This window comes from Cebidichthys violaceus, unplaced genomic scaffold (genome assembly GCF_023349555.1).
Source record: "Cebidichthys violaceus isolate CVI_PGR_0920_01 unplaced genomic scaffold, fCebVio1.0.p SCAF_11, whole genome shotgun sequence".
In the NCBI taxonomy this organism is placed as follows: Eukaryota; Metazoa; Chordata; class Actinopteri; order Perciformes; family Stichaeidae; genus Cebidichthys; species Cebidichthys violaceus.
In genome coordinates, this window is record NW_027176274.1 from 9628279 (window position 1) to 9655562 (window position 27284).

General features: G+C 38.5%; 1 protein-coding gene across 2 annotated transcripts; it reads left to right on the forward strand.

Annotated features, from left to right (window-relative positions):
- Nucleotides 1-1557: 1557 nt before the first annotated feature.
- On the forward strand, nucleotides 1558-25636 carry slc4a10b (solute carrier family 4 member 10b). Of its 2 annotated transcripts, XM_068703956.1 has the most exons (26): nucleotides 1559-1841; nucleotides 2963-3004; nucleotides 8815-8896; nucleotides 10648-10800; nucleotides 10939-11077; nucleotides 11511-11671; nucleotides 11961-12146; nucleotides 13234-13322; nucleotides 15278-15435; nucleotides 15582-15669; nucleotides 16571-16717; nucleotides 16828-16931; nucleotides 18033-18207; nucleotides 18388-18521; nucleotides 18722-18967; nucleotides 19112-19217; nucleotides 19616-19777; nucleotides 20000-20113; nucleotides 20218-20379; nucleotides 20537-20788; nucleotides 21016-21084; nucleotides 22100-22273; nucleotides 23003-23122; nucleotides 23221-23285; nucleotides 23425-23537; nucleotides 24485-25636. In XM_068703956.1, the coding sequence occupies exons 1-25, from the start codon at nucleotides 1794-1796 to the stop codon at nucleotides 23498-23500; spliced, it is 3252 nt and encodes a 1083-aa protein (XP_068560057.1). In that variant the 5' UTR covers nucleotides 1559-1793; the 3' UTR covers nucleotides 23501-23537; nucleotides 24485-25636. The 2 variants fall into 2 exon arrangements, with proteins under 2 accessions (XP_068560065.1, XP_068560057.1); XM_068703964.1 differs by lacking the exon at nucleotides 2963-3004 and having other exon boundaries at nucleotides 1558-1841.
- Nucleotides 25637-27284: the final 1648 nt, after the last annotated feature.

Sequence of the window (27284 nt, forward strand, 5' to 3'; positions counted from 1 at the left end):
GACTCAATTTTTGCAACAACATTTGGTTGAAATGACTTTGTTTGCCAAACTAAGAGGGTGAAAACAACAACAACAAAAACGTTGTGAAGTTAACAAGTCTTCTGTTCGGCAGCCAAAGGAAGTGACACATCAGAAGGAAGCCTTGTGTCTGTGTGAAAATGTGTAAGGACCAGGACAAGACAGCTGGGGTAAGGACACAATCAAATATAAAATATGGTTTTTACTATTATTTAGACTACAAATTGATTGGTTGATTAGTGCTGATTGAATGATTCAATCCTTATTTAACAGATGCCTTTATCATTACTTTGTTAAAGGCGTCATAACATTTTTTGTTAAACACTGCTATCAAATTAATGAAGTTAAGAAATATAATTAAAACGGGAAGATGCATAATAAACCCAATCTGCACTTAATTGGAATTTTGGTGTGAAAGAGAAGCTCACAGCTGTCAATAAGATGTGTGGCATGTAACGTCTTAAATTGTGTGTGTGTGTGTGTGTGTGTGTGTGTGTGTGTGTGTGTGTGTGTGTGTGTGTGTTGCTCATTGACAGTCAGCGATGGGCTTTCCCAGGAATAAACAGTAGATGGCGATAACTGAATACAGGTCCTGTAATCAAACAGCTTCTCGTGATGTGGCCCTTTTCAAGTTCAGTCTCGTCCAGCTTGCTATGAGACATTTCATTTTTTTTTTTTTTTTTTATAAATTCCATGAACGACTTAAATAAATGCCAAACAGCGACTTGCCTCTGGATTCAACTACTCAGGGACTGTGACACCTGATGGCGACGCTACTATTATTATTATATCAGCGAAAGGAATCCCTGTTGTTAAAAAGACTCAAAACAGCAGAGCCCAAAATGGTTTCAGCTGCAACCAACACGTCAAACGAGAAGTAAGCTCTCTCTCTGATAACAAACAAGTTCAAACAAACATTGTAAAATTCCACTTAATGGAGTCGTTTAGAAATTATTTATATTGATTCTTAGGTAGAGCAGCACCTGCATCATCTTGAAGGGGGGCAGAGCCATCACCTATATGCTCCTGTTATTATAAGACATAAATGCTCCTTCTCCACCGTAACGTCCCCAAATACTTATGTAATCACTCTGAGTAACATGAATTAGAACACATCTGCTAAGTCTTTCCATCTTAAGTTCAATCAAAGGTTGCTGAATGCCCAGAAGACTCAGTCTCATAAAAGTCAACATTTTATGGGACAGACAACTTCTAACAAAATCTCCAAGGAACACTTCAAATAATGTGCAATTTTGCAAAGTGGCTGACAACATGTTTTAATATAATAATGTTATTCAATATAGCCTACTAATTTTAACTCAATTAAGATGGATGCATGAGTGAGATATTGGGGAACGTGGGATAAACCACTGCACATTTAAAGTGCCGCATATTCTGCTGAAATAGCTCTCATGAGTAAGCGTATATATGCCCACTGAGTCACAGTCTAATAAAAAACCACGAAGACATTGTTACATAACTTAACAAAACAAAGAGCATTTCACCCGGAAAAAGACGCTCTCTCTCCTCACCTCTGCGTCCAAACAAAGGCTTAACGTAAGAGCGACGTATCCACGTCAGCTGGCAGAGATGCGCATGTTTCTAAGAACGAGGACAAGCACGAGAGGCGCGAGCGGCTGACCGACGGTGATATAAACATGTGACCGCTGTTTGGTCGCATCAGATACTGCTACACCTGCCCGGATTCTTTCACGGCTGAGGTTTCTGCTCCATCTCTCTGACACCGCACGGTGATATACCGCCGAGAGAGGAAGATGGACCCCACGGACCAAGGTGCTCAGATAGAGCCGCTGCTACCCACGGTAAGGAGCCCTGATCTCCTTTTTACCTACTCATGTAGATTAATATTTCAGAACACTTTTTATCCAGACCGTCAAGCCGAATCTGTGTGTTATGTACTGAAGACTAACATTTAAGAGTTATTAAAAATGCAACCATCTCTGAAGGAGGCTTATCTTTTTTCCTTTTAAAGTTAAAATGTTTTCCCAGAGTAAGCTACCTGTAGAGCTTTGATCAGGTGAGGCTCACCTGCAGAGCACCACTCCCTTACAGAAAGATGACATTGTGATATCACTGATGAAGCATTTCCTTCAATTTATTGCTTAGCGAGCCAAAATGTGACTCACTGTAACCTTTGCATGACGTGAAAGTTACTTTCTGAATTGAAACAGGCATACCAGGCTTTGTGCGTCAGTGTGATGCTGTTTTACAGTATAGCCTATAGCATGTAGACTGCAGGAGTGATTACAGTAAGTGATGTTACTTTGTGCTATATCGTTTTATAAATCTCTGTTGGGGCAGATGTGCGATTAATACGGTACATTCAGGCAGAAGTGACCTCGTGTCATCGTATGCTGCAATAAAGTTGATTATATTTTTTTTGTAAAATGCTGCAAATGTATGGTGGCGTGATGCTGTTCTGACGAAGCTACAGGATCTACAAATGCATACTCAGGCAGCTATAGGTCACACAGACATGCTTGCAACAAACTCTTCCAACAAGTATCTTGGGACGAAATGTTCTGTTGAAAAATTCTATTGATATAAAAGAAGTCTCTCAAAGAAGTCTCTCAGGGGATGTTCACGCGTGGGCCCATCCCCATCGGTCTTTGCTGATCACTTTGGAGGAGATTTGTTGTCACTATACATATGTTGTTTACATAAAAACAGATTTTTTCATTTAGCTGAAGGTTTTAGACTGACTGAGCTTCTTTGCTCGGGTATTATTAGAGCCACTAGGCTTTGATTTCAAAATGTGAGGTTGCAACCCGGCCTTGAAAGTCACTGAACATTTAAAAAATCTAAAAATAACAGTTCAGAGTTAATCTTTATCTGATTTGGAGCAACACATGTCTGAGCATAAAGTGTTTGGAGTTGCTGAATAAACCCTTCCGAACTAAAGTGATGATTGTTTATCTTTCAGGTCAACTCTTCCTTTGGCTCATCAGTTGGGCGTAGAAGTTTGGTGAGTTACATTCCCTCAGGCCTGTAGGGTCAACATTGAAATTAAAGACTAGCATATATAATGTACATTTTTATTGCATTGAGAAAATTCCTTTTTTTAAGAGCAAACTCTTACATGTGTAATAAGAAGACAAACTCACTAGTGGAGCTGCAGAAACACTCCTGGGAGTAACCAAGTTGACCTGATGTATCATGACAGTCTTGCATATAAAGAGGAAAGAGAGGAGAGATGGTGGAAATCAAGCTTTGTCTTTGATGAGATGCTGCTGGGCATCAGTGATGATGTCACCGCTATAATCTCATGATGAGAGACTGTCGATAGACGCTAACAAATTACAGTTGTTTGGCACAACAGAAGGGCGTCGGTGTCTATCCGGCATGGTGTGAAGCAGGGCAGCAGGCGTTTGCACTGCAGAGCTGCAGCGTTTCGACTGTGCCGCACTCTGTCCAAACTCAGAGGACACAGCGGGAGAGCTCATGCATTCGAAAAACGTGGAGGCTCCTTGGCTCTTCAAAGATCAGGTAGGACAAGCGCCGTTTGGATCCAGGAAGTACTCAGATTGTGACATGGTTAAGAGACGGCAAGATGTGTTTCACAGAACAGATATTTGGGACATTTTTGTAGAAAGGGAGCCCGATCTCTAAGTGTCCAAAATGAGTGTAGTAGATTCTTGGCAAAAAATACGTAAGTGGAAAACAGCTTTCTCCTGCTGACCGCTTCTGATCCATTTTGCAGCTTGGAGATGGATGCAGACACTAAGTCTGCCAAAAACGAGGGTTCAAAACTGTAAAACACCTTAAATAGCATTTTTGGAGAAAAAAACCTAAGTACTAATGTGTCCTCTTACAGGATGTTGACGTTTGTAATAGAAACATTTAAGGATTACAGTGTTTTTTGTGCCACATGAAAGCCTGTGCAGTTAATGATATTGCTGCCACTGATGGTTCCAAAATTGCCACAGCCATCTGTAGGGATCAGATCCAAGTATGTGCCACATCCTGTGATATCACTTCAGCTGTGTGGTTTGTCAGCCCTTAACTGTAGTATGATTTTGTTGGTGAATGGATGATTATTAGTCTAAAAAGCATGCTTCTTTGGATTCCTGTTTTTCTTCAGAACATACTTTGTCCCGAGAACCGAGTTATCGATTTGATCTTGTTCTGAATTAGCCAATCTGTCAGACGTATGTGATAACATACTATCATCTCTTTGTCCAAAAACCCCTTTACAGTAACAGTTAATCTAACATCCAAAATGCACTAAAGCAACCAAAACACTTCTTACACATCTCATGAACAATGCTGAACACTAACATTTCTCTCCGAACAGTGTTGTTTCAGCAGGTAGCATTACAATATGTATTAATAGCTTTTATTTATCTATTTATTTATCGAATTAAGATACCATTACAACAAAAAGGTCCCTTCTTTATGGCATTGATTGTGCTGCCTTACAGTATATGTAATAGCTAGTGTATATATATATATATATATATATATATATATATATATATATATGTAAGATATTGTAACATAAATTAACCAGAAATGCTGCAATATACATCAACAGGCTTTTTTTGTTGTTGCCATTTTTGAATAGAGTCATTTGTAAGTGTAAAACTGAAAACAAATATAAAACTATACATAGTCACTGTTTATAGGACAGCTACAGATAACAGAAATTTGGCATATCATTCAATTCACAAATCATCATCTGTCCTCTCTTACAATACACCTTGGAAAGAATCAACAACGTTCCACCTTCACAAGGAAAAATAAGTCTTTCGAGGGGTTTAGGAAGGGAGGGTAAGGTGGAGGGAAAGGTGACGCCACAGTAAAAACTTCACAGCGTCCCATACAATTACAAAAGACACCCTTTCCTCACCGAGCACACATCTTTCAGAGATCATCAAAGAAAGGTGCTCAGTGTTGTTGTACGTCCCAATTAGTGGGAGTTTTTAGATGTAGCAGAATGTAGCAAATTCCAGTCCTATTTACAGTCATTTTGTGTTATGCTAGGTTTTGAAAGAAAAAACAGTTTTTACAATAGAATGTAAATGTGTAAAATGAAGTATAAATACACAGAATTTTGGTTGGTTGAGTTTGAGTGAGAAACAAGTTTAAGAATATGTTCACCGACTGCATTTCGTGTCAAAGCAATGAAAAGTGATCAAGAGTATCGTCCACATTGACTTCTGTTGTGCTGAGTTTGGAAAAAGTGAACTCAGCATTGAGAAATATGTTTTACCAATTGTACAAAACTGTAATGCTGTCTTTATGCAACAGTGGTGCACATTTAATATGGGCCAATGTGTCTGGTGTTTTAGTAACAAATACCGTCGGTTTAATCTGAGCAGGGATGTTGATCCATGCCCTGTGTATTTGTAGACAGATTATCAACATCAGCCTTGTGGCCAGCCCAGCCCATGTGTCACTGCAGTTGTGAACAGCAGTGCCATTCATTATCGTAATGCCTTGATGGTCAACTGGTGGTCAAGATGGCTCAGGGAAAAGCTGATACCAAGCAAGCTTTCAGGATGCCTACTGTGATATGTGTTATTAATCTGTTCCCAATTTCGAGGCTACAGTGATCCTGCAGAGCTCTCTTGTTGTATATTGGTTTAGCATTCTCAATCCCAGCTGTTGCTGCATGCATTTGCAGGAAATAACGATCCGTGCATGAAGTTGAATTAATTTGCCATTGTTGTATAATGTCAGTTTAGGGTTATTGCCTATTCCCATTGGCCTACTTGTGTTAATGCACATGTATTCTGCTACGTGTGAGTTTGTTCTTTGATAGTCAATGCTGCCTGAACGCAGTTAATGCTTGGCCTGTGTTATTGTCGCATGTGCAATGCAATTCCGCGCACTAAACCGTCAGTTTGTTACATTAACCAACTTGAAAAATTTAAATTGAGTCAAGGAGGTTGAGAAACAGAGAGAGCTCGCTTTCAAAGTAAAGGTTACGCGTTTTCAAAGGTGTTTGCTCCAGTGATCAATTTAAGGAGAGCTAAATTAAATAAATAAACATATTTTAAATAATGAAGATAATAAATGACTGTTATAAAGTAATATTTCTGCCACTTTCCCACAATTGATTGTGAATAAACTGGGTGCGAACACTGAATTATTTAATGATTCATTATTATCAATTAATATATTCAATTAAGGCTTTTAAAACTATTTGAGGTGAATGATGTAGGCTATAATGTTGAGACGTGTGATGAGTCTGTTGTTGTCTTTGTTGTCATGACAATAACTCCACTAAACTATCCCATGTAAAATCCTCCACATTCATTTATCATTCGCACTTTTTACTATTTAGAATCAATGAGTATAATTTATTTAAATGCATACTGTGCAAACCTTTACTTTAATTATCATTTTCAACACAACAGTCTGCAATAGGGTGCACATGTTTATGCTCACAACACGGGTCTGTATTACAATACTTATTAACAAAAGTAATAACACATAATACAAAAAAATTCACTTTTGAAATTGCTTTACTTTTAAGAGACTTATTACAGACGTTTTCTATCTGTCTGCTGCACGTTGGCATCATTATTAACATGGATTTCAAGCTAGCCAATCAGAGACTTCCCATCCTCAAACTTTATTTCAGACTCTTTTGTCATCTATTATAAAGTAGTACTAATCATTATTATTGCAGCTTCCTTGTTATATGACAGTTGATTTATTCAGTGTAGGCTACACAGAGACACTGCACACACGAAAAGCAAAAATAAGTTGTGTAATAAATTTATGAGAGAAAAATCTGATCTGCTGGTTGATCTATGTATGTTTTCAGTATTTGTCCCTAAATGCATGTGTCAAAGCTTGTCAAAGCACAACAAGTGTCATGCTATATATTCATTTAAAAAGGTCAATAAACTCTAGTTAATAAACAGATTCAGATTCCAGTTCTGTGTTTCATTAAACAACTTTTAATGAACAACAAATTGCTCCTGAACAAACTCGCCTTTTCACATTATGAACCTGTGGTGGAGGAAGTATTCAGATCCTTTACAAAAAAGTACTAAAACCAACTGTGAAAAAAACTCTGTTACAAGTAAAAGTCCTGCATTGGATATGTAACTTAAGTAGTTAACTAAAAAGTATAATCATGGGAACCATAAAGGATCCGTTCTTATAACTTTGTTGACCCTGACTTAATCAAGCAGCACCGATACATCATAGTTTCATGTGCCCAACTCCACAATATATGGAACTGCATTTCTTTTGGCTTGCTAGCATAAGCAACATTATTATGCTAATGTTAGTAAAAGGAGTTCAAGGAAGTGGCGGTGCGCTGGTCTTTAACGGTTAACAATTAATACATTCCATAACCAGATGTACATCTGGTTAACCGCTGGTTAACTGCTTTATTACTTTTGCCACATGTGGGACAAGTGTCCAGTACTTCTGAGGTTGTATCAGCCTGGCAATCTCTCCTGCTCAAACAGCGTGTCATTCCATATTTCTTGTAATCTGTCAAAAACTCTGCATTGAGGATTATATTCTTTTAGCAATGCATGTATTCTGTCACTTTCGTGTATTAATGTCTGTTAAGAAAAATAGCGTTTGGATAACTTCCATGTGGACCATTCTCATAACTTGCTCGCCTGTTGCAATGAGAATTAGTAATATAATATCAAAGCTGATACTCGTAAACCTGTTTCATTTATTTGGCATGCAGCCTGAGTTTGATCTCTCTCCTCAATTAAGTGCAACGCATTGTTGTAAGTGGATAAGCGTTGGTGGTAGAAGAAGATGGATATATCAGTGATTAAAATGAAAAGGAGAAAAGGAAATAAAAAACAGCCATATGAGGAGATTGCAAACTTACTTTAACTAACGTATTGTAAACAGTGTCAAGTAGTGATTCAGCTTAAAGCAATAAAGGTAACTGCAAAGAAAGCACCTTAAACAAGTTTAATCAGGAGAGACAAGTGAATGAAGAAAAGATAATTGTGTAACCATAACATGATAGGTGATAATAAAGTCTTGACGGAAAGTCTTTGGCGCTTACACTCTACAGGGAGGTTTATAATCAAGGGGTGTTTGCCCTTAGCAGTAGCAACATAAATCCCCCCATGCAGTCCAGACATTGGTGGTGGCTGATGATAGTGCTGAGACTGGTAGGCTGATGAGGCTGAAATGATAAATCTGTGGTGATGGGAATTCAGTGGAGGGGTGAGAGAGGATCTTATTTAAAAAGAGACAGTGGTAAAATGATGGATTAACAATGTGGGTGTGACACTGGGCTATTAGATAGACGTGATCAGCTGATCGATAACACGATTGACAGCCTCAGACAATGACAGCAAGGAAATTATGAGTGAGTGTGCGTAAGAGGAGTGAATGGCAGGATATATGAGAAATAAACTACAGGCCTAAGCATGCAAAGAATAGTCTTCCTCAGTGAACCTACACTAGAGTCATTCCAGCTTTAATTGTAGTTGGGTCATTTATTGTTCCCATTATAAAAAGCTTTTTGTTTGGACTAGGATGAGACTCTTTCCTCTTCAAGTTGACACGTGTAATTAGTTTCCGTGGCGACCACGGCATTAGGTTGGATAATGTGTTTTTTCATAATGCACTCGACTGTGAGGCAACATCAAGTCAACAAACATTTTGTTTTGTGCTATGTTCAGGATACATTAGTAAACTTAAATATAACTTAAATATATATATATATGTTTCATGTTCCAGTTCCAGCTCAGATAAAATACTGTATGACTCTCGTGGTCTTGAGTTTATAATGTTGAACATGTGTTTTTTCTGTGTTTGCCACGATGTGTCTAACAGAGGAATGATGACGAGGCGGTGGTGGACCGAGGAGGAACACGGTCCCAACAGGGAACCAACTTTGGCCAGGAGGACCTTGAAGGTACCTGGACTGCACTGGATGCATCTGGAATACAAACAGCTTCAAGCAGTGAAAGGCTGCTGTAGCTGAGACCGCCCACTCTGTCCTTAAAACAACTGCTCTCCTCTTGACAGCTTTTTCATAGTTAAAAGACAAGAGCAGAGTGGGAGGTAGAAACTGTGGGTGAGCTGAGTTTACCTCAGCAATTTCATAATCACTGAAAAACATGGACAATCAAAACAAGATTCAAACAGTATGATTGAGTAACTTCAGCTAACTAAAAGCGAGCAGCATTCCACATCTGTATCTGCAGATACAGATAACAATACACAACATTCCATTTTTTTCTATTCGGTTAAATTAAAAGGTTACAGCTTTTTAGATTCAAGTAAGTATGAACTTGTTAACAAAACAATATTTTGTGTTACCTTCATCTTTAAGATAATCACAAGCCACGACAGTAAATTATCAAATATGGTCATAATTCAGGTAGCCTTTATGTATAGTATAACACTGTAAGTGTGGATACTGTGCATCTCATACATGGCTGTTGTGTGTGTGTGTGTGTGTGTGTGTGTGTAGGTGTGTGTGTGTGCGCACTAATCACTTTGCTTCAGTAGGTTTGGAAACAACTTGCCTTAGGATGTTAGATGACATAACTGAACAGAAGTTTACACCTCAACTGAAAACATGTTATTTGATCAGTTAGAGGTTTATTGTAAGGCACCTCTTTGCAATTTATTTCCAGAGCTCAATAGCAAAAAACTCATGAATCTTCATATCATACCGCAGTGAACTGAGTGGGCTGACTTACAAGAGCAAACACAGACGTTCTTCTCTCTCACTCACGCTGTCTCATACCGGCACTAACACAAACATGGACACACATACATAGCTGGGCATTGAGACGGTATGGATGTATGAATTAACACCCAGGCGACACAAATTTACACAGCCGTGGGCTTTGAGCATATATGCACAGTAATTTACAAACAAGGGCAGTAGATACAAACATAAATCCCTCATTATTTTATAATTGCAACATTACATTTTACACATCAAGTTGAACAGTATTCACACTCTCCCTGTCAAGGCCATATGTATAGCAATATGAACTGACTTCATGCAGTATGCTCATGTATAGATACTATACCATACTAGAGTTTTCATATTGTAACCTCACTATATCACACTGTAACTGAATGCCATACAAATTGTAAGAATATTTATCAGATACTTTTTCCTGTGTTCCATTCATCATTAAAATCATATGCCCCTGCTGGCCAAACAAATATTTAGACATGTTTTTTTTTTCATTCATGTATTAATTGTTTTAGGATCACTTATTCAGGCCCAGTTTTTATTTACCAAGCATTAAGTCGGAACATTACATTTATTTTCATGGACCTGAAATAAATCATGATATGTCTATCCTATTTTTTACGTGATTGGGGCCAAGATGATTATTTATGATGAAGACTATTAAAGAGGCCTTTTTCTGATCATGTTAAACAGGTGGTATTAACTTGCTGCTCAATGTGGCATGGTCCATTCAGTAAACATTATATTATATATTATACAGAGCAATGCGCTTTATCACAGTAAAAACACAGTTAAATCATAATGGTCATCTGTGATTGCAAACACACACACACACACACACACACACACACACACACACACACACACACACACACACACACACACACACACACACACACACAGACAGGCATGTTGCAGCCCTCTAAACACTGTGGGATGTGTCCCTATAGGCCACAGGACGCTCTACATCGGGGTCCACGTCCCCTTGGGCAGTACCAGGCACCGCAGCCATCGCAGGCACCATCAGCATGGAAACAAACACAGGAGAAGGAGCAGGGACCGGGCCCCCACCTTGGTGGAGGGTAGAGAGTCTCCTGTTTATGGTACTCGCTACAATCATGGCCGTTGTACGCATTAAAGCATAACAAAAAAAGGATTTCATTGTTCAGGATCTTTTACTGACTTAAGATACTTAGACCATTTCAATTTGAACCACTCAAGGCAATCTCTTGTGTTCCCAGACACTCCCTCCCAGAGAGTGCAGTTCCTGCTGGGCACTGAGGATGATGATGAGGAGCATATTCCTCATGACCTCTTCACAGAGATGGATGAAATCTGTGTGCGGGACGGAGAAGATCCTGAGTGGAGGGAAAGTGCCAGGTACTGTGAGACTGTCATGTCATTAACGTATCCACACACAGTCGTGACCTACATGTCATCACTGAAAGCTCTGATTGAATGGACCGGTCATGAACATGATCCCACTTATACTGATGAGAAATATAGCTGTGTGCCTAATGTTTGTGTTTCCGTTACGTTAAGTAACCGCAATTCATTGTTGTAATTGAGCGAGGAATTCATTTATTGTTACTTTCTTCCTTTGATAATTATCAAGATGCAGAATTTATTTATCTTGTGAATTATGTTCTTCTGATAAAATGGTATATCAGACATATTTTATATAGTGATACCCTGATGAGAGGCAATAAGGACGGGGAGTAAGTAAGTGTTGTTATTGCAGCCAGAACAGATGGCCGGCCTGTTTGCCTTCTGCTGGCTTCTCTCCTTACTGGTACTCAAACTCCTGTTACAGGTGGCTGAAGTTTGAGGAGGACGTGGAGGACGGAGGAGAGCGATGGAGTAAACCCTACGTAGCCACTCTGTCTCTACACAGCCTGTTTGAGCTGCGAAGCTGCATTATCAACAGCACTGTGCTGCTTGACATGAGGGCTAATACCATTGAAGAGATTGCAGGTATCTACAACACACGGTTGTAGCAAGTGACAACGTTAATGTTTCTGTCAACCGCTGGACTCAGAAAATATTGGTTACAATTACATTTCGCACATTACTGAGTTAACTGGCTTTGTATGTTTGAGGAAAAACTTCATGTCAGGAGGACATTTGTTTTGCTAATGCTGTGTCTTTGTGCTCCTTATATTTGTTTGATTCACTGTTTGAAATCTAGGAAGATTTTGATGCCCTAACTAAATTCTAGTCACTCTTAGCTAGAAACTAAATAGCTTGTCTGTGTCTACCTTAGACATGGTGTTGGACCACCAGGAGTTATACTCACCACTGGGAGACGAGCTCAGAAAGAGAGTGCGTGAAACACTGCTGAAGCAGCACCATCACCAGAACCACAAGAAGCTGGCTAATCGCCTGCCGATTGTACGCTCCATTGCTGACATGGGTCGACGGACATCGGAGCTCCACCTGGACAAGAATGGTGAGAAAAACAGAACTATATAAATATATACATCCTATAAAATATTCCGATTAGAAATAAAGAGTCTTTGGTTGAACTGGTCACTACATGTTGACATACTATGCAAACTGTGACAAGGGGTCCTAAGTATTCATAACTTTGTTTTAAGGGCTCGCTTCACTGGGTTCTGTGTAGAATGTAGATACTTTGTAAATGTGCAATATGTGTATGTGTTTTATATGCATATGGTCTCAACTTGCGTATGCTCCATCTTCTCTTCATTCCGTTTTTATACACCACCCACCATCTGCCCACCCACCTGCCACAGCCCCACTGAAGTCAACAGGTGCTGGATACGCAGTATGCCCTTGCACCTTTACCAGCTTATACAAAAAAACAAAACATATTGTGGAAGCGCATATTCTCATGATTCATGTTGATACTGGCAACTCGAGTTGTTTTCGTTTGGTTGAAATGGTTGAATTAAAAAGGAGAATAAAAAAACTATTTGCAAAAGTACATTCTATAAATATGCAAATTTGTTTGCTGTTGATCTTCGCTTTAGGTTGAATTCTGGGCTAAATTTAGTCCAGGACAGGGTTGTAGTTGGAAGCATTACTTGCCCATATCATTACTATGTTTTATAAACTTCAGGTTTGCCAGAATTCCACATGACAAAATTAGTAAGCAGAACACACCAAAATGTTTGTTAAATCATTGTTTTAGTTTACTTGACATCTTGGTGGCACGTCATTAAGTCATTTTATTTCACCGCTGTGGTATCAAGCGTATTTCAAAGCAACAATCTCTGATAAGCGTCACGCTATGCTTTGTAAGCGTATTAAGACCCTGCTGTTTAATGAATACAGAAATTAGGCCAGACCTGTCAGGCTGCTTGGCAGTAATCATCTTAACATGAGCCTGTAATGAAAGTCTTTTGTGGTTTTATCCACCGAAGCAGGTAAAAGTTGTCCTCTGTGAACCTTGTGTGATCCTCACTCCTGTTCCGTTTTTAGGAATATTCTGTATACTTGGTCAGTCTCATTATATACAGTGAAATTATCAATTGCGGGAAATTCTTTTTAATTCTCCTTTCTGGATTACCCAGGTCAGATGATGGCCTCCCAGTCTCAGTTAGCGTGTCCAGATGGGAAAGGGGACTTGAGCAGAGAGAACAGTTCTGTGGACTTCAGCAAGGTATAGTACACACTCTGTGCAGATGCACTGGAATACATTCAGTGCTGTCAATAGGCGACATTTTTAACCGGGGCGATGGTCAGGACAGGCTCTCAGTCATTCTGTATTGCTTTCAAATATTTCCTGTAGATCTACTAATTTCATTTAACGATATCCCTGCAGAGTCAACACACATGCGTTGTAACCATGATTTACTCCTCCATCCTTTTTTGTGTCTTTTCTTTGGGGAAGTAACCTCTTTAAATGTGCATGTGGCACCTATTCACTTCAATAATAGCCTACATTAATACATTCATTGCAGCTGTGCCCGGTGGACCGTTAATAACTTGCACAAACCCCAGTCAGATAAAAGATCAGCGAGTCAGGCAGACAAGACTAACAAATATTTACACAACCCCTCCGACTCTGCACTCTCTCTGCTACTAGAGGTTGGAGAGGTTAACAAGGGGGAGGCCGTTTGGTAATTTTACTATAACAAAGACGCTGGCATCCCCCGTAACATGTCAGTTACTTGTTCATTAATTGTAATGTCATCATAGAAGACAATACATTGTTGTAGATAAAATACCGAACAGTATAAAAATGAATAAGAATCATGTCCACCTCTACCAGCTACAATAATGAGTGACTTTTTATACTTTAAGTTTAATTTGTGTATACTAATAATGAAATAAAGCTGGTATTTTACTTGTAACTAGGTATATTTATAGGTTTTGATACTTCTGTAAAGGATCTTGCATCAATTAATGCACTTTTATCAGAGTGGGTATCGTATTGTAGAGCTGTCAGAATACTGTAGAGTTGTGTAACATTAGCCCAAATGTACTTCTTACTAAAAGTACGTCATATTTGACAAATATGAGCTGGCTGTTATTTAATTGTGCGTTTCGAACAACAGACAGGAGGTCATTGTTGGTATTTTTTAATGGAAAGGCCAACTAGATAAGGATTAGGATTATAACCATATTAAGTATTGCAACCACATAACCACACACAGCAAAGACAAAGACAAAATCTGTGTTGAAACCTTTTGCATAATGTATAGAATTTTAACCTTTTGTTCAGGTCAAAAAGAATAACTGTTCCATGTCCTTTCTCCTGTTCACTTAGACAATAATGCAGTGTGCTCTGCTTATATGGAGTGTATTTTTAGAAAATGTCTACCTTATTATCAACCTTATATATTTATGAACACGGCAGCAATCAAAGTCCCCCCCCTTTGCAGCAGCTGCATATCATCTCAAATGTTGTTATTTACTAGTGGACACAGCAAAAATATTCAGTATTAAGTGTGTTACTTTAAAAATCAGCACTATAACAGTGTTTATGGAAGTCATGACCCATCAATACATCACAGATATTCTGTTGGATGATTCTGGACAGCCTCCCAAAAGCCGCATGAACTCTATGAAGGAACAAACAACACTCCAGTCAACACTTGCCTCCTCATAATTATCGCTGAAAAATCAACACCTTAAGTATTGCAGAATTCTCTGTACAATGCAGTTTCACTGCATTAAAGAGTGTAAAGCAGATTTAGCTACTGTAAGAGGATCACTTTCGGGGTCAGCTTTTATACGCTTTTAGGAATCCTACTTGGGAAATTAAGAGGAAATTCATTCTTATGAATTATTATCCAACATTTCAAACTAACATTCATGTTTCAATAATCTTTTGTAATATTCTACTGTGACACATGCGTGACTTATTTGAATGTTACACCCTATGACACACAAAGTCTGGACAGCTGGACTATATTTAGACTAGAATCCAGTCAAACCATTTCATTTGGAGCTTAATGTGAGGATGGATAGCACAAATAATGATTTAATTATATTGTTTCTTTTTGCTTTCAGTCAAAGCAGTTTAGATGATAATGTAATTCGGAAAGGGTGCCGGAATGGAAAAGCCTTTTATAAGATATTCTAAACACTACTCAATGTGTCCTCTTTCAGATAGACCTTCATTTCATGAAGAAGATCCCAGCAGGGGCCGAGGCATGCAACGTGTTAGTGGGAGAGCTGGAATCTCTGAACAAGCCGGTGGTGGCATTTGTCCGCCTTTCACCGGCGGTCCTGCTCAGTGGGCTGGCTGAAGTCCCGATCGCCACAAGGTTACTGCAGGCTGATTCAACTAAACCAGTTCAACGAGCTACATGCATACATATCTTTTTTCTACCCAGCTGAACCCTGTTAGTTGGTTGTGATTGAGATTTGATTTGACAATGTGTTTTTAAAAAAAGTCTGTTTTTGCCTTTAGGTTTCTTTTTATTCTTTTAGGGCCCTTGGGTAGAGGGCCTCAGTACCATGAGATTGGAAGGTCCATTGCAACACTGATGACAGACGAGGTAAGAATTCACTGACGAACACCTTATTATCATGTTAGCATTCTGCAGGGGTCATTTATTTATTCATGTTTTGAAGAGTGTGGTTTGTTTTGAATGTCAACCAGATGTCATACTCAGATTTTCTGGAGGCACTTTGCATAAATTCACAGTCCAGCAGAACTCAACAAATTCCCAAAGTGATGGAACATTTCTCAGCATGAAACACAGCTCAGAGCTTTTGTGACATGCTTTTGGCGATTAGTCAGCCCTCATGTCTTCCTTTTTGTCTGGGATGTAGGCTGTTCTCCATCATCACTTAGGAGGAAAAGATGGGCTTTGACAAAGTCCAAACTTTGTTATATTCAGTAGATTCAATGAGACTAGATCTTTTCTTATCTTTTATTTTTTTTAATGATTATTTTCGGTCTTTTTTGCCTTAATTAGATAGTATAGCCAAAGATAGACAGGAAAGGGCTTGTGGGCCTCTGCTAAGGACTCAGCCTTAGTTCATGGGGTGCTCACTTCTGACATGTGAGATAACGCGGTGCCCCGAGGCTGTATATATATATATATATATATATATATATATATATATATATATATACATTATAGGGGAGAATCGTAAGTCAGTGATTAACACTAACTTGTGTCAGAGTGAGCAGATCCTCTGTTGGTACACTATATTCTGCACATGTTCATATGTGTATGTGAATGTGCCTGTCTGTTCGATTACAGTTAAGGTTGACAGACATTCCTTCATTTGCATATCCATAAGTGTATAAAGTATACATATGTATCTTGAGGGATGCCACACACGGGGAGTGGTGAGGCCTGCACATACAGTGCAGCATGTGCACTGCACTGCAGTCAGTCAAGGTTTGAGTACAGCCCTAATCAACCTTCCTTATTTTTCTGTCTCCAGGTGTTCCATGATGTTGCTTATAAAGCTAAAGACCGAAATGATCTGATCGCTGGGATTGATGAATTCCTAGATCAAGTGACAGTCCTGCCTCCAGGAGAGTGGGACCCATCCATACGGATAGAACCACCAAAAAATGTACCTTCTCAGGTTAGTAGGAATTTTGTTAGCAGGTTGCCTTCCTTTTCAGATTGTATGTGACTCTTAAGATTTTGTGCTTGAAAAAGGACCTAACTTGTTGTTGTTTGTTTGTTAAACAGGAGAAGAGGAAGAAAAGGAACATTTTACCAAACGGATTAGTAGAGGGCGAAGAGGAAGGGGAGGAAGGTGGACACGGGGGTCCAGAACTGCAGCGTACTGGAAGGTACCCAGTGTTTAAAAAAAAAGTGAATTCTAATCACCAGTAGATAAGCATGAAGTATTTATACAGAGGTGAAGAAATACATTTTTAAATATAATTAAGCGCCTCATACTAAACTGTGGATATGCAGTGCTGTGGCAGTACAGCATGCAGCCCACTCACAACGCTCACTGCTTTGTTGCAGAGAATCTATTTGCAGTTGAACTGCTCAGCCTCCAGAGCTTCACACAACACTCAATTTATTTTGTAATATTTTTTCCCATATAGGGTTGTAAAGGCATACCGGTATCAAGGTATTCCGCTGCATTGAAATGGACGGTTATCATATCGTGTACATAATAATCTAGAGTGTTGAAAAAAAGTGAGTGTGTGTTTGTGTGAGTTAAAGGTACAGACAGAAGCAGTCTGGCTGTGCTGTCGCACACCTACAGGATATTAATTGTGAATAAACATTGTATTGTAAAAAACTCATACCGTTACAACTCTAGTAACATATAGAGAAGAATTTGCAGGGAGCCAGCAGTTAAATCTGATATGGGAATTTTTAAAAGTGTGCTTCTTCAATTGGGTTACTACAATAAAAAAATGATTTCGGTGCTTTAGGTAATTAAATATCTCAAACAGAAAGTATACTAATGCTGACATAAGGCACTAAATAATACTTTCCTTTTCACATGGACAAATGTTATAAAAATAAATTAAATTAAAAAATAAACAATTATGTGAGATAATACATTGGTCTTGGGTTAGTTTGACAACAGTATTTCCTTTTTATCCGCTGTCTAAAATTTCACAGACCTTTACCTCCACAAAATCTACATTGTAATGCTGATCATCTATTTCTGGGTAAACTTGGTCTGTAGTTGTAGTCATAACGTGGTTTCCATAGAAACATCCTGCCTGTCTATTTGCAGCTAGGCTGTTGAACATTGGGAAGAAGGGAATGGAGGGAGAGCAAGTAAAAAAAACAGAAAATAATAATGTTAGCACATTTTTCAATAATACAGCTGTAATGTAATGTAATTCATTTATATTGCTGTTTAAAAAAAGTTTTCACATGTGACTATATGGAACAAGTGACAAATTTCGTTTATATATTTCCAGGTGGTTTGGTGGTCTTTTCCTAGACATCAAGCGCAAGGCACCCCACTACCTGTCCGACTACACTGATGCTTTTAGTTTACAGTGTATGGCCTCTTTCCTATTCCTCTACTGTGCCTGCATGTCTCCTGTCATCACCTTTGGAGGACTACTGGGCGAGGCAACAGAAGGACGCATAGTAAATCACACGCCCTTTCCTCTAAATGTTCACAGTGTTCTGCCAAGACTAGCTGTACACTGCTGTGCACTGTACCGGCCTTGCTTTACATTTTACTTGACGGCAGTTGTAGTTCAATATGATACAGATTTTTGAGGTAACTATCCACCAATAATCTCTCTGTCCTTTCCCATTCCCCAGAGTGCAATTGAGTCACTGTTTGGAGCCTCACTGACTGGAATAGCCTATTCCCTGTTTGCCGGGCAGCCCCTAACCATTCTGGGCAGCACCGGGCCGGTTCTTGTTTTTGAAAAGATATTGTTCAAATTCTGCAAGTATGTCCATTTCACAAACATCTTGCCTCCCTATATAGAGCATTAAATGATCTGATTGTATGGACAAATGACAATTTAATTTCATTGTGATAACGACTTCATCAATCCACTACATTACAGACGATAAAGAATCAATATATGATGTGGTTTGATCTCATATCTGTCCCACATTGATTGTTTCCCCTTTTATCTGCACATAGGGAGTATGGCCTGTCCTACCTGTCTCTGAGAACCTGCATTGGTCTCTGGACAGCTATCCTCTGTATCATTCTGGTGGCTACAGATGCCAGTTCCCTCGTTTGTTACATCACACGTTTTACAGAGGAAGCCTTCGCCTCACTCATCTGCATCATCTTCATCTACGAGGCCTTGGAGAAACTTGTCCACCTGGGAGACCACTATCCCTTTAACAAGAACAACAACCTTGACAAACTCACCATGTACTCGTATGTGGACACTTATTCTCACACACTATCCTGTGCAAAGTAGTGAAAAAAAATGTAATTACTATTTACATGTCTTGGAGGTACTGTAAATCCCTGACAGATGAGGGATTATTCAATCACCCAGATGTTCATTTGCCTCCACAGATGTTCATGCGTTGAGCCTTCTGACCCCAGCAATGCCACCCTGAAGTATTGGGAGATCACCAACGTCACTGCCTCAGAAATCTACTGGGAAGCACTGGAGACCAAGGTGCTTCCCACGCTGATTTGGTTTAAGAAAATAGAAAAAAAGAAAGAATAAAAAACAGAAAGGTTTATAAAAAATAGAAAAGGTTTTATATGCACACCATAGCTGGAAATATTGACTAACACAAAGACAAACTGAAAAGAATACTGTTCATTTAAGTTTTCCACCTTAAAGTGGCATTGCCCACCCAGATGTAGGAAACTAAACAGAGGAGATTAAGGGCATGTTGGCTAGATTATATTGGATTACTATTTGCAAATCACTATAAAAGCAATTTTTTTTGTACTCAGTTAAGTTTTTTGTGGACAAGATAAACCACATTTGTGGAAACCTAAAGTCTGCTGATTCCTCTGTATTGTTAATCAAATGATGAGTATGAATAACTCTATCTGTCGTTGCAGGATTGTATTGAAAAGCGCGGGGAGTTTATGGGCAGCGCCTGTGGTCCTCATGGACCCTACGTTCCCGATGTCCTTTTCTGGTGTGTCCTTCTCTTCTTTTCCACCGTCCTCATGTCCGCCTTCCTCAAGGAGTTCAAGTTCAGCAATTACTTTCCCACAAAGGTACTATTCTTCACACATTATCATTACATTAGAGATTCAAAGCATGAGGGTAATGCTGCTACTGCTGTATAGTTACATAGTGCAGTGATGCGCTCTAGTGGTCAAATGTAGATACTGCAAAAAAGAAACAAGGACATTTGGAAATTAAGGAGTTCCATTTAATGTAACCCTTTTGTTTGCATTTATATTGAGTAAAATAGATAAAATGTTCCTCTCTATTAGGTGAGATCCATCATCAGTGACTTTGCTGTTTTCCTCACCATCCTAACCATGGTCTTAGTTGACTATGCCTTGGGGATCCCCTCTCCAAAACTAAAGGTTCCCAGTGTGTTTAAGGTGAGCTATAGTCCACAAAATAAGATTTCATCAACAAATTGCCGACTAACATCATCAAGCTACAAATTATGTCTAACCAACAACAACCTTTTTTTTTTCATCAGCCAACCAGAGATGATCGAGGTTGGTTCATCAACCCTCTGGGGCCCAACCCCTGGTGGACCACAATCATTACAGTGTTCCCAGCTCTGCTGTGCACCATCCTCATCTTCATGGACCAGCAGATCACAGCTGTCATCATCAACAGGAAGGAACACAAACTCAAGGTACTTTCCTATCCCAACTTTGAACACTGGTTGCAGACCGTGTTGGTAAGATTGCTTTTACTGTACAGCAACTTGGCAACATGGTGACTTGAATTCAGCTTTGTCTGAACGTGCTTCCAAACTTCAACTTTATTTACCGGTGCTTTACCCTGTTCAGAAAGGCTGTGGGTACCACCTCGATCTGTTCATGGTGGGGGTGATGCTCGGCGTGTGCTCTTTGATGGGCTTGCCCTGGTTCGTAGCAGCCACCGTTCTCTCCATAAGCCACGTCAACAGCCTGAAGCTCGAGTCAGAGTGCTCCGCTCCTGGAGAGCAGCCCAAGTTCCTCGGCATCAGAGAGCAACGCTTTACTGGCCTCATGATCTTCACCCTCATGGGCTGCTCTGTCTTCATGACATCTGTGCTGAAGGTCACTGTCTTTTATTATTTGTGCATTTCCGTCTTTGTGCAATTATTCTTCCAGTATTATTCAGTGTGACTTTAAGTATCCCTCTGTAAGTGTTGTACATATTTTTTGAGTGTATCATCTTTAAGACATTTAATATTTCTTGGTTAATTGCAGCAGGTCTGCTATAATAGAGCAGTTACTGGCATACATTTTCATGTTACTGACACAAAACTTGTTTTGTTCTTCAGTTCATTCCTATGCCTGTATTGTATGGAGTATTCCTTTACATGGGGGCATCTTCTCTCAGAGGCATTCAGGTAAAATGATTTGAATTGCACTGTATTTAATGCATCATTTTTTTTGCTCACATAATGTATCACGACATGAGGAAACGCAAGGATACAACAATTATTTGATATGACCTACTCTGACTGGACTAAATATAACCAATGTTGAAAGATAATTGCATCACACACATAACCGCAAAGTCTTAATCACGCAGATATTTGTTTTGCTTTTCGGTCCTAATGCTCACACCAGGCAAGAAAAAGTCGTCTGCACTCCCAGAGTTACAATGTCATCATCAACTGCGCAGAATTTTGGTTGTGAATATGAATTTGTTTTTAGATTATCTGTATGGCTGAGATTAGACAGACAGTTGGCCAGTGTGGTTCAATTTTAATTTGTAGATGCTTCTATCGGATAATCTTTGTGGATAGTTTATTCTCACTGAGCCACGATAGGGGAGCGCCTCCATATTGTCTGGCTGCCCAGATAAAAAGTGTTAATTGGCCTCTAGTGTGTTCTCAGCATTTACAGAACACCTGGCTGTTATTTAATTGCCCTGTTTAATTCTTACTTTCTTCTCATTGAAGTACTCTCTATTATTGGTTGTGAAAACTATATTTATATTAAGACAAAGACTTTTTGAAAAAAAATATATTTTGCACAGGTGTCCTTCCATGCTTTTTAAGGGGATACAGCTTGTTGTAGTTATGCATCCAGCAGACGGAGAAACTTTCAGCTTGACGTCTGTTTGCTGTTTGCTGCTGGGTAGGCGGGGCATTGTCACTTTTAAAAAGCTTTTTTGTTTAAAAAGGCTGCCCAAACGATTACCTTTAAGATGCTAAACAGCTTCAGAGCTGGATGATATAATTCGTTTGCCACATTTATTAAGGAACACTTACATGCGCATAGGTTGTGGTGACCCTTCTGAAATTGTGCATTATGAAAATAGATTTATGTATCTCTAGCTATCTATCCATCTATCTATATGGCCAAAAAATAAGTTACTGGAAATTCAAGATTTTTTTTTATCATTTTCCTTTTCAGTTCTTTGATCGTCTGAGACTATTCGGCATGCCAGCTAAGCACCAGCCGGACTTCATCTATCTACGCCATGTACCCCTGAGGAAGGTGCACCTCTTTACCATCATCCAGCTCAGCTGTTTGGTTCTGCTCTGGGTCATCAAGACCTCCAAGGCTGCTATTGTTTTTCCCATGATGGTGCGTAAAAAATCTAATTTTTGCATCTTAAGGTCCATTACAGAAGCAGTCCTTTCACCACACATCTAATCTTAGTGTTAATAGGGCTCAGTGTGAGAGTGTGAGAGTGCAGATGTGTTACCGGGGTGAGTTTGGCACCTCCCACCTACACAGTGATGAATGCAGGAGTTATTGGAGGGAGACAAAATAATGAAGTTTCATTTTAAAGGTGTTGTGTATTGTATATGCCCAACATTTTACTTTAAAACATTGAAAAAATGAATTAAATTTATCAACAGAATGAAAAAAAGTTACAGTGTTGATGTTGTCCCTGTTAGTGGCACTGTAAACACAATATAGGCCAGTGCCACACATGAAGATTAAAAGATAGCAATGTTATTTTGGCCTGCTCCCAGATTGTTAGCAGTTTGGTTGAATTTTGTAAATTTATATTGTATGGACCCAGGATGGAGGTGAAATGCTGCCCCCTATTTCTGTGAAGCGTCTTACATCTTACACATTGCACATTTAACTCTCCCAAAATAACACATGGAACATACAGATAATATCATACTTTATCAATCATATCATTTGTCGTCAAAATGTAGAGAGTTTTGCTACTGTGCATTGTTTAAAGTCACACCTTCTTATTTAAACTGATTTGTTCTTCATACTTTCTGCCTTCAACACTGCTTAGCACAGCACAGCGTACTCCTTTATTAGGACACACAATTTGTGTCAATTCTGCAGGTGTTGGCTCTGGTGTTTATCAGGAAGCTGATGGACTGTTTCTTCACCAAGAGGGAGATGAGCTGGCTGGATGACCTCATGCCAGAGAGCAAGAAGAAGAAGATTGAGGATAATGAAGAGGTTGCTATTACAAACCAACAACTATGTATCACAACATGCATGTCAATTTCATTTAATTTGATTAACATTTACATGCATTTGTCTTATTTGACCCTCAGGAGGAGGAACAGAGTATACTGGCAGAAGATGAGGGAGTCGTGCAAGTGCCATTAGAAGAAAACAAGTAAGTTATATTTTACTTGCAGTATAAGTTTTACAAGTAACATTTACACAACAGTTTTTTTCTAAATGCCATTTCATGTACAGTACATTTTAATCTGTTGAGTAAAGATGAGAGCGTAATTTGACATCTCTTTTCACAGGGGAATACCAATCATCAATATCACAGATGAAATGTCAAAAGGTTCTTTTGGAAATACTTGGATTGCCAACAGCTAAGACATTTTAGAAAGAATCAAGACCTCAAAAGATTACGGTAAGACTTTTTGCATTGTTGAATATACAGTATACGCACTCATATCTTACAGTTGGTTTTGTGTTTACAGAGGAAATACATTACACAAAAATACATAAAAAAGTGTCTTATTACGAATTGCAGAAGACTTTTGGCTCAAATAACTTCAAAAACAAAAATAATGAAAATCTACTGTACCTTTAGATCTCAATAATAATTGGATCCACACTGTGTGGGCACTAATAAGCTCAGGTAAAAATCCTAGTAAGGACATGGTGCTACACAGTATTGTTTATCTACAATCTTGTCTGCCATCAGCTCATTAAAAGAGCTCACTACATGAGAGTATTAACAAAAGTCAGACTCATCCTTTTTTTTTTCACTCCAGTACGGACCGTAGGTTAACTATTGTTTAGTTCAGTTGTTTAGGTTTTTGAACTTTAGATTTAAGGAACAGTTAGGCGTTTTGGGAAATATGCATTTTTACTTCCTTGTTGAGAGTTAGACAAGAAGATTGATACCACCCTCATATCTGTACTGTACATATGAAGCCACGACCAGCAGTCGCTTAGCTTAGCACAAAGACTGGAAACAGGGGGAACAGCTAGCCTGGCTCCGTCGAAAGGTAACAAAACCTTTTAGATTTAAAGTTTTTATTCATAATATCAAATAAATTAGTATAGTACGTTCAGCATAATAATACAATGATATCTCTCTGGAAGGGGCCATTCTGCTCTTAAGTTTTATTGATTATACAACTGTACTTGTACTCAAGTTTCATTTTTAATACAGGAATTCTACTTGTTATGGAGTATTTTTACACTCTGATGTTACTACTTTTTCTTAAGTAAAGAACCTGAGTACCTGTTCCACCACTGTCAGTAACACATCTTTTTTAAACGACAATATATATGCTTAATAAATCTCTGCTAATTATACATCTGTTTTTTCTTTCTTTATTCTCACAGTTCACTACTACAGTGTTTCACAAAACTGGTGTGCATGATGAGAAATGTACGATGAAGAAAATGGAGGACAGTGCTGTGAGTCTTTGTCACTGTCCCTTCTGTGCGCTCATAATCAAATCTGTATTGTATATTGCAGTTAATCAACCTTTCATGTTTAGTCTTGTAAATCTCTGTGTGTTCGGTAAGTGAATAACTGTGTTATCTGATGTGTCGGAAATCTTCTGCCTCTTCATTAACTAATGGAACCTTCTCTTTTCTCGTGCTGTCGGCTACTTTCTAAATCTAGAAACTGTTTTGCTACACCAAATGTTAACGACGGATGTAAAAGGTTTTGTCTTGCTAAGAGACTGTTTTCAAGTTTTTGTCGTTGGATAAATTTGTATTAATTTTGTTTGATACTTTGTATTTTGAAATATCATTATATTAACATATACTGTATAGCATAACATGTCCTTGAATTCTTTATCTATTTGTATGCGGATTCCCTGTGATTCTTAATGTTCTCTTTAGACATTGGATATGATGTGAACATTATTAAGAGTAGTAACTATTTCAAAAGCCTAAGATCATTCTTGACCATAACCATTAAACCATTCTGAAAAGCCATATATAAATGTGTTGAAATTCCTATAACATGACAAGCCAGTAAAATACACATTTCTGATGTCTGTTTATGGGATGGAGCCATTTTGAATCCCAAATAATGGTTATGATGTACAGGAATGAATGCTTTAATGTGACTGATAAAGGACAATACACTCTTAAGAACCAAATGCAATAACACTTTCTGTCAATATGTCCATTCTGTATTTACATGTTAAATTATTTATCCATATTTGTTTTGTGGACTAAAATGTTTGCTATTCTGTATTCTTACAGAGACTTACAGTATTTTGCCTCCAGGTGTCAGTGTATTGCTTATATTGTAAATGTAAATTTAAATTATCTCATTATTTGTTTTAATGTTTGTATACAATTTTGTGAATCATGAATTGAAACGCATCATTGTCATGAATGCAATTTTGCTACACATCTGAGGATTACAATATAGCTTTAATAGTGGTGTTTTAAAAGAACTATAGATGGGCTTATTTAAAAAAATACTTTTATTATATATATCTTGTCAATGTAATTTTACCTTAATACATTTATATGAGCACTCTTTGTCTTTGTCTGATTATCTAATGATAATGTGTCCTATATGTATGAATTCCTTCCATTAAGACATCGTCAAGTCACTGTGCGCTTATTAGTTATTAATTAACATTTAATGGTTTATGTATTATTGATTGTTACTTCACAGTTACTCCACACATTAATTCATACAAGATCAAAATTGCTGGAATTCAGTTACATAGAAAAGACCATTTGAGCATGCATTGACTACTACTAACTAAGTAATGGTGATCTCATGTGTAAAGAAATGATGAACACTTTCAACAACAACACCCCTAGCTTGTAAATGTTGAGTAAAGGCTGTTGGGTCATGCAGCATGTAGATGTAGATGCATACTATCAGTTTGATAAAACAGCTGTTGTTTGAAGAGATGCTGATCAAATGCATTGGTCTCAAATGGTAACTGGAATCTGGCTAATTTGATGGCATAACGATTAATGCATGACATAACTGAAGCCCCTTTCCCACTGGATAAAAGCCCACTAACATCTGGCTTTTGTCTGCAGTAAGAAAGTAAAAATTGGCATACAAATCTATAAATCATAATCCATTATATAATATAATATAATAATACATAAACTCATAGTGACTGTAACATTGCTTAAAAGTGAGCAACGGTATTTCACAATACAGCCTGATGCATTAAATCATCTCTACTTATTCAATAGTAATGCGTAAGCTAAGCATGTTTTTATCTTATTATGAAGTGCTTCAGAAACGTTAACCTTACTTGAACAGTAACCACAAAACCTTTCATTTTAGACTCAAAGAGTATTTTTTTATAGGCTCAAATCACATATCAGACTGTCAAATAATCAGGTAGCAGCACATGCTTGGTCACACACTGCATTGATGTAATTCCTGCATGGGGGATAACATGATAGAAACATCCAATATCATTGCTGCTAAGCATTAATGTCCAACCCTCAGAGATTTGGCCTACAAATAGACGGAAGTGGGCAGAGGTTCTTGCAATCAACAGCTGGTTCGGATGTGCGGTGGATGACAGCTTAGAGAGGTGGCACATCCCAAAGCATGTCAAGCTGCTGGCTCATGTGAATTCCTGTTTTGTCTCAGCGCCAGGAGGAACTCGAGAGTGTCGACCCAGTCATTGTTCCCAACGAGTCTGAGCTGATTGACGTGATTTCATGTTCTTTCATTTAGCATTTAGCCCTCCTCGGTGTGCTGTCACAGCATCACTGGGTGATCCTCCTCCGGTGAACAGCTGACAGGTGACACGCATCATCCTGTTACCCGGTGGAAATCCCACAGCACATTTCTCCCAGGGTAGTGCCGTGTTTATTGATTTTTGTTCTGCCTCCACAAACAGAAAGATTAGGAGAGCATGGGTGGTGCCTGCTGTCAAAATTGAACACTGGTGGTAACTGGATAATGACAATATATATTCTCATTTACCAATCGAAAATGTTTTCTTTGAGATACCTATTTATTTTGAAGTTTTAGAATTATATTTTTGGTGAACATTAACAGTTGGAGCTGTAGCAGCAGTTTAGCTGTCCCTAAAATGTAATCTTCATGTATTCTCTGAGATTATGTGTAGATGGACTCGTACACAGTCAGATGTAGATCCTTGTCAAACCAATATTTCAAAAGGGATTCTTT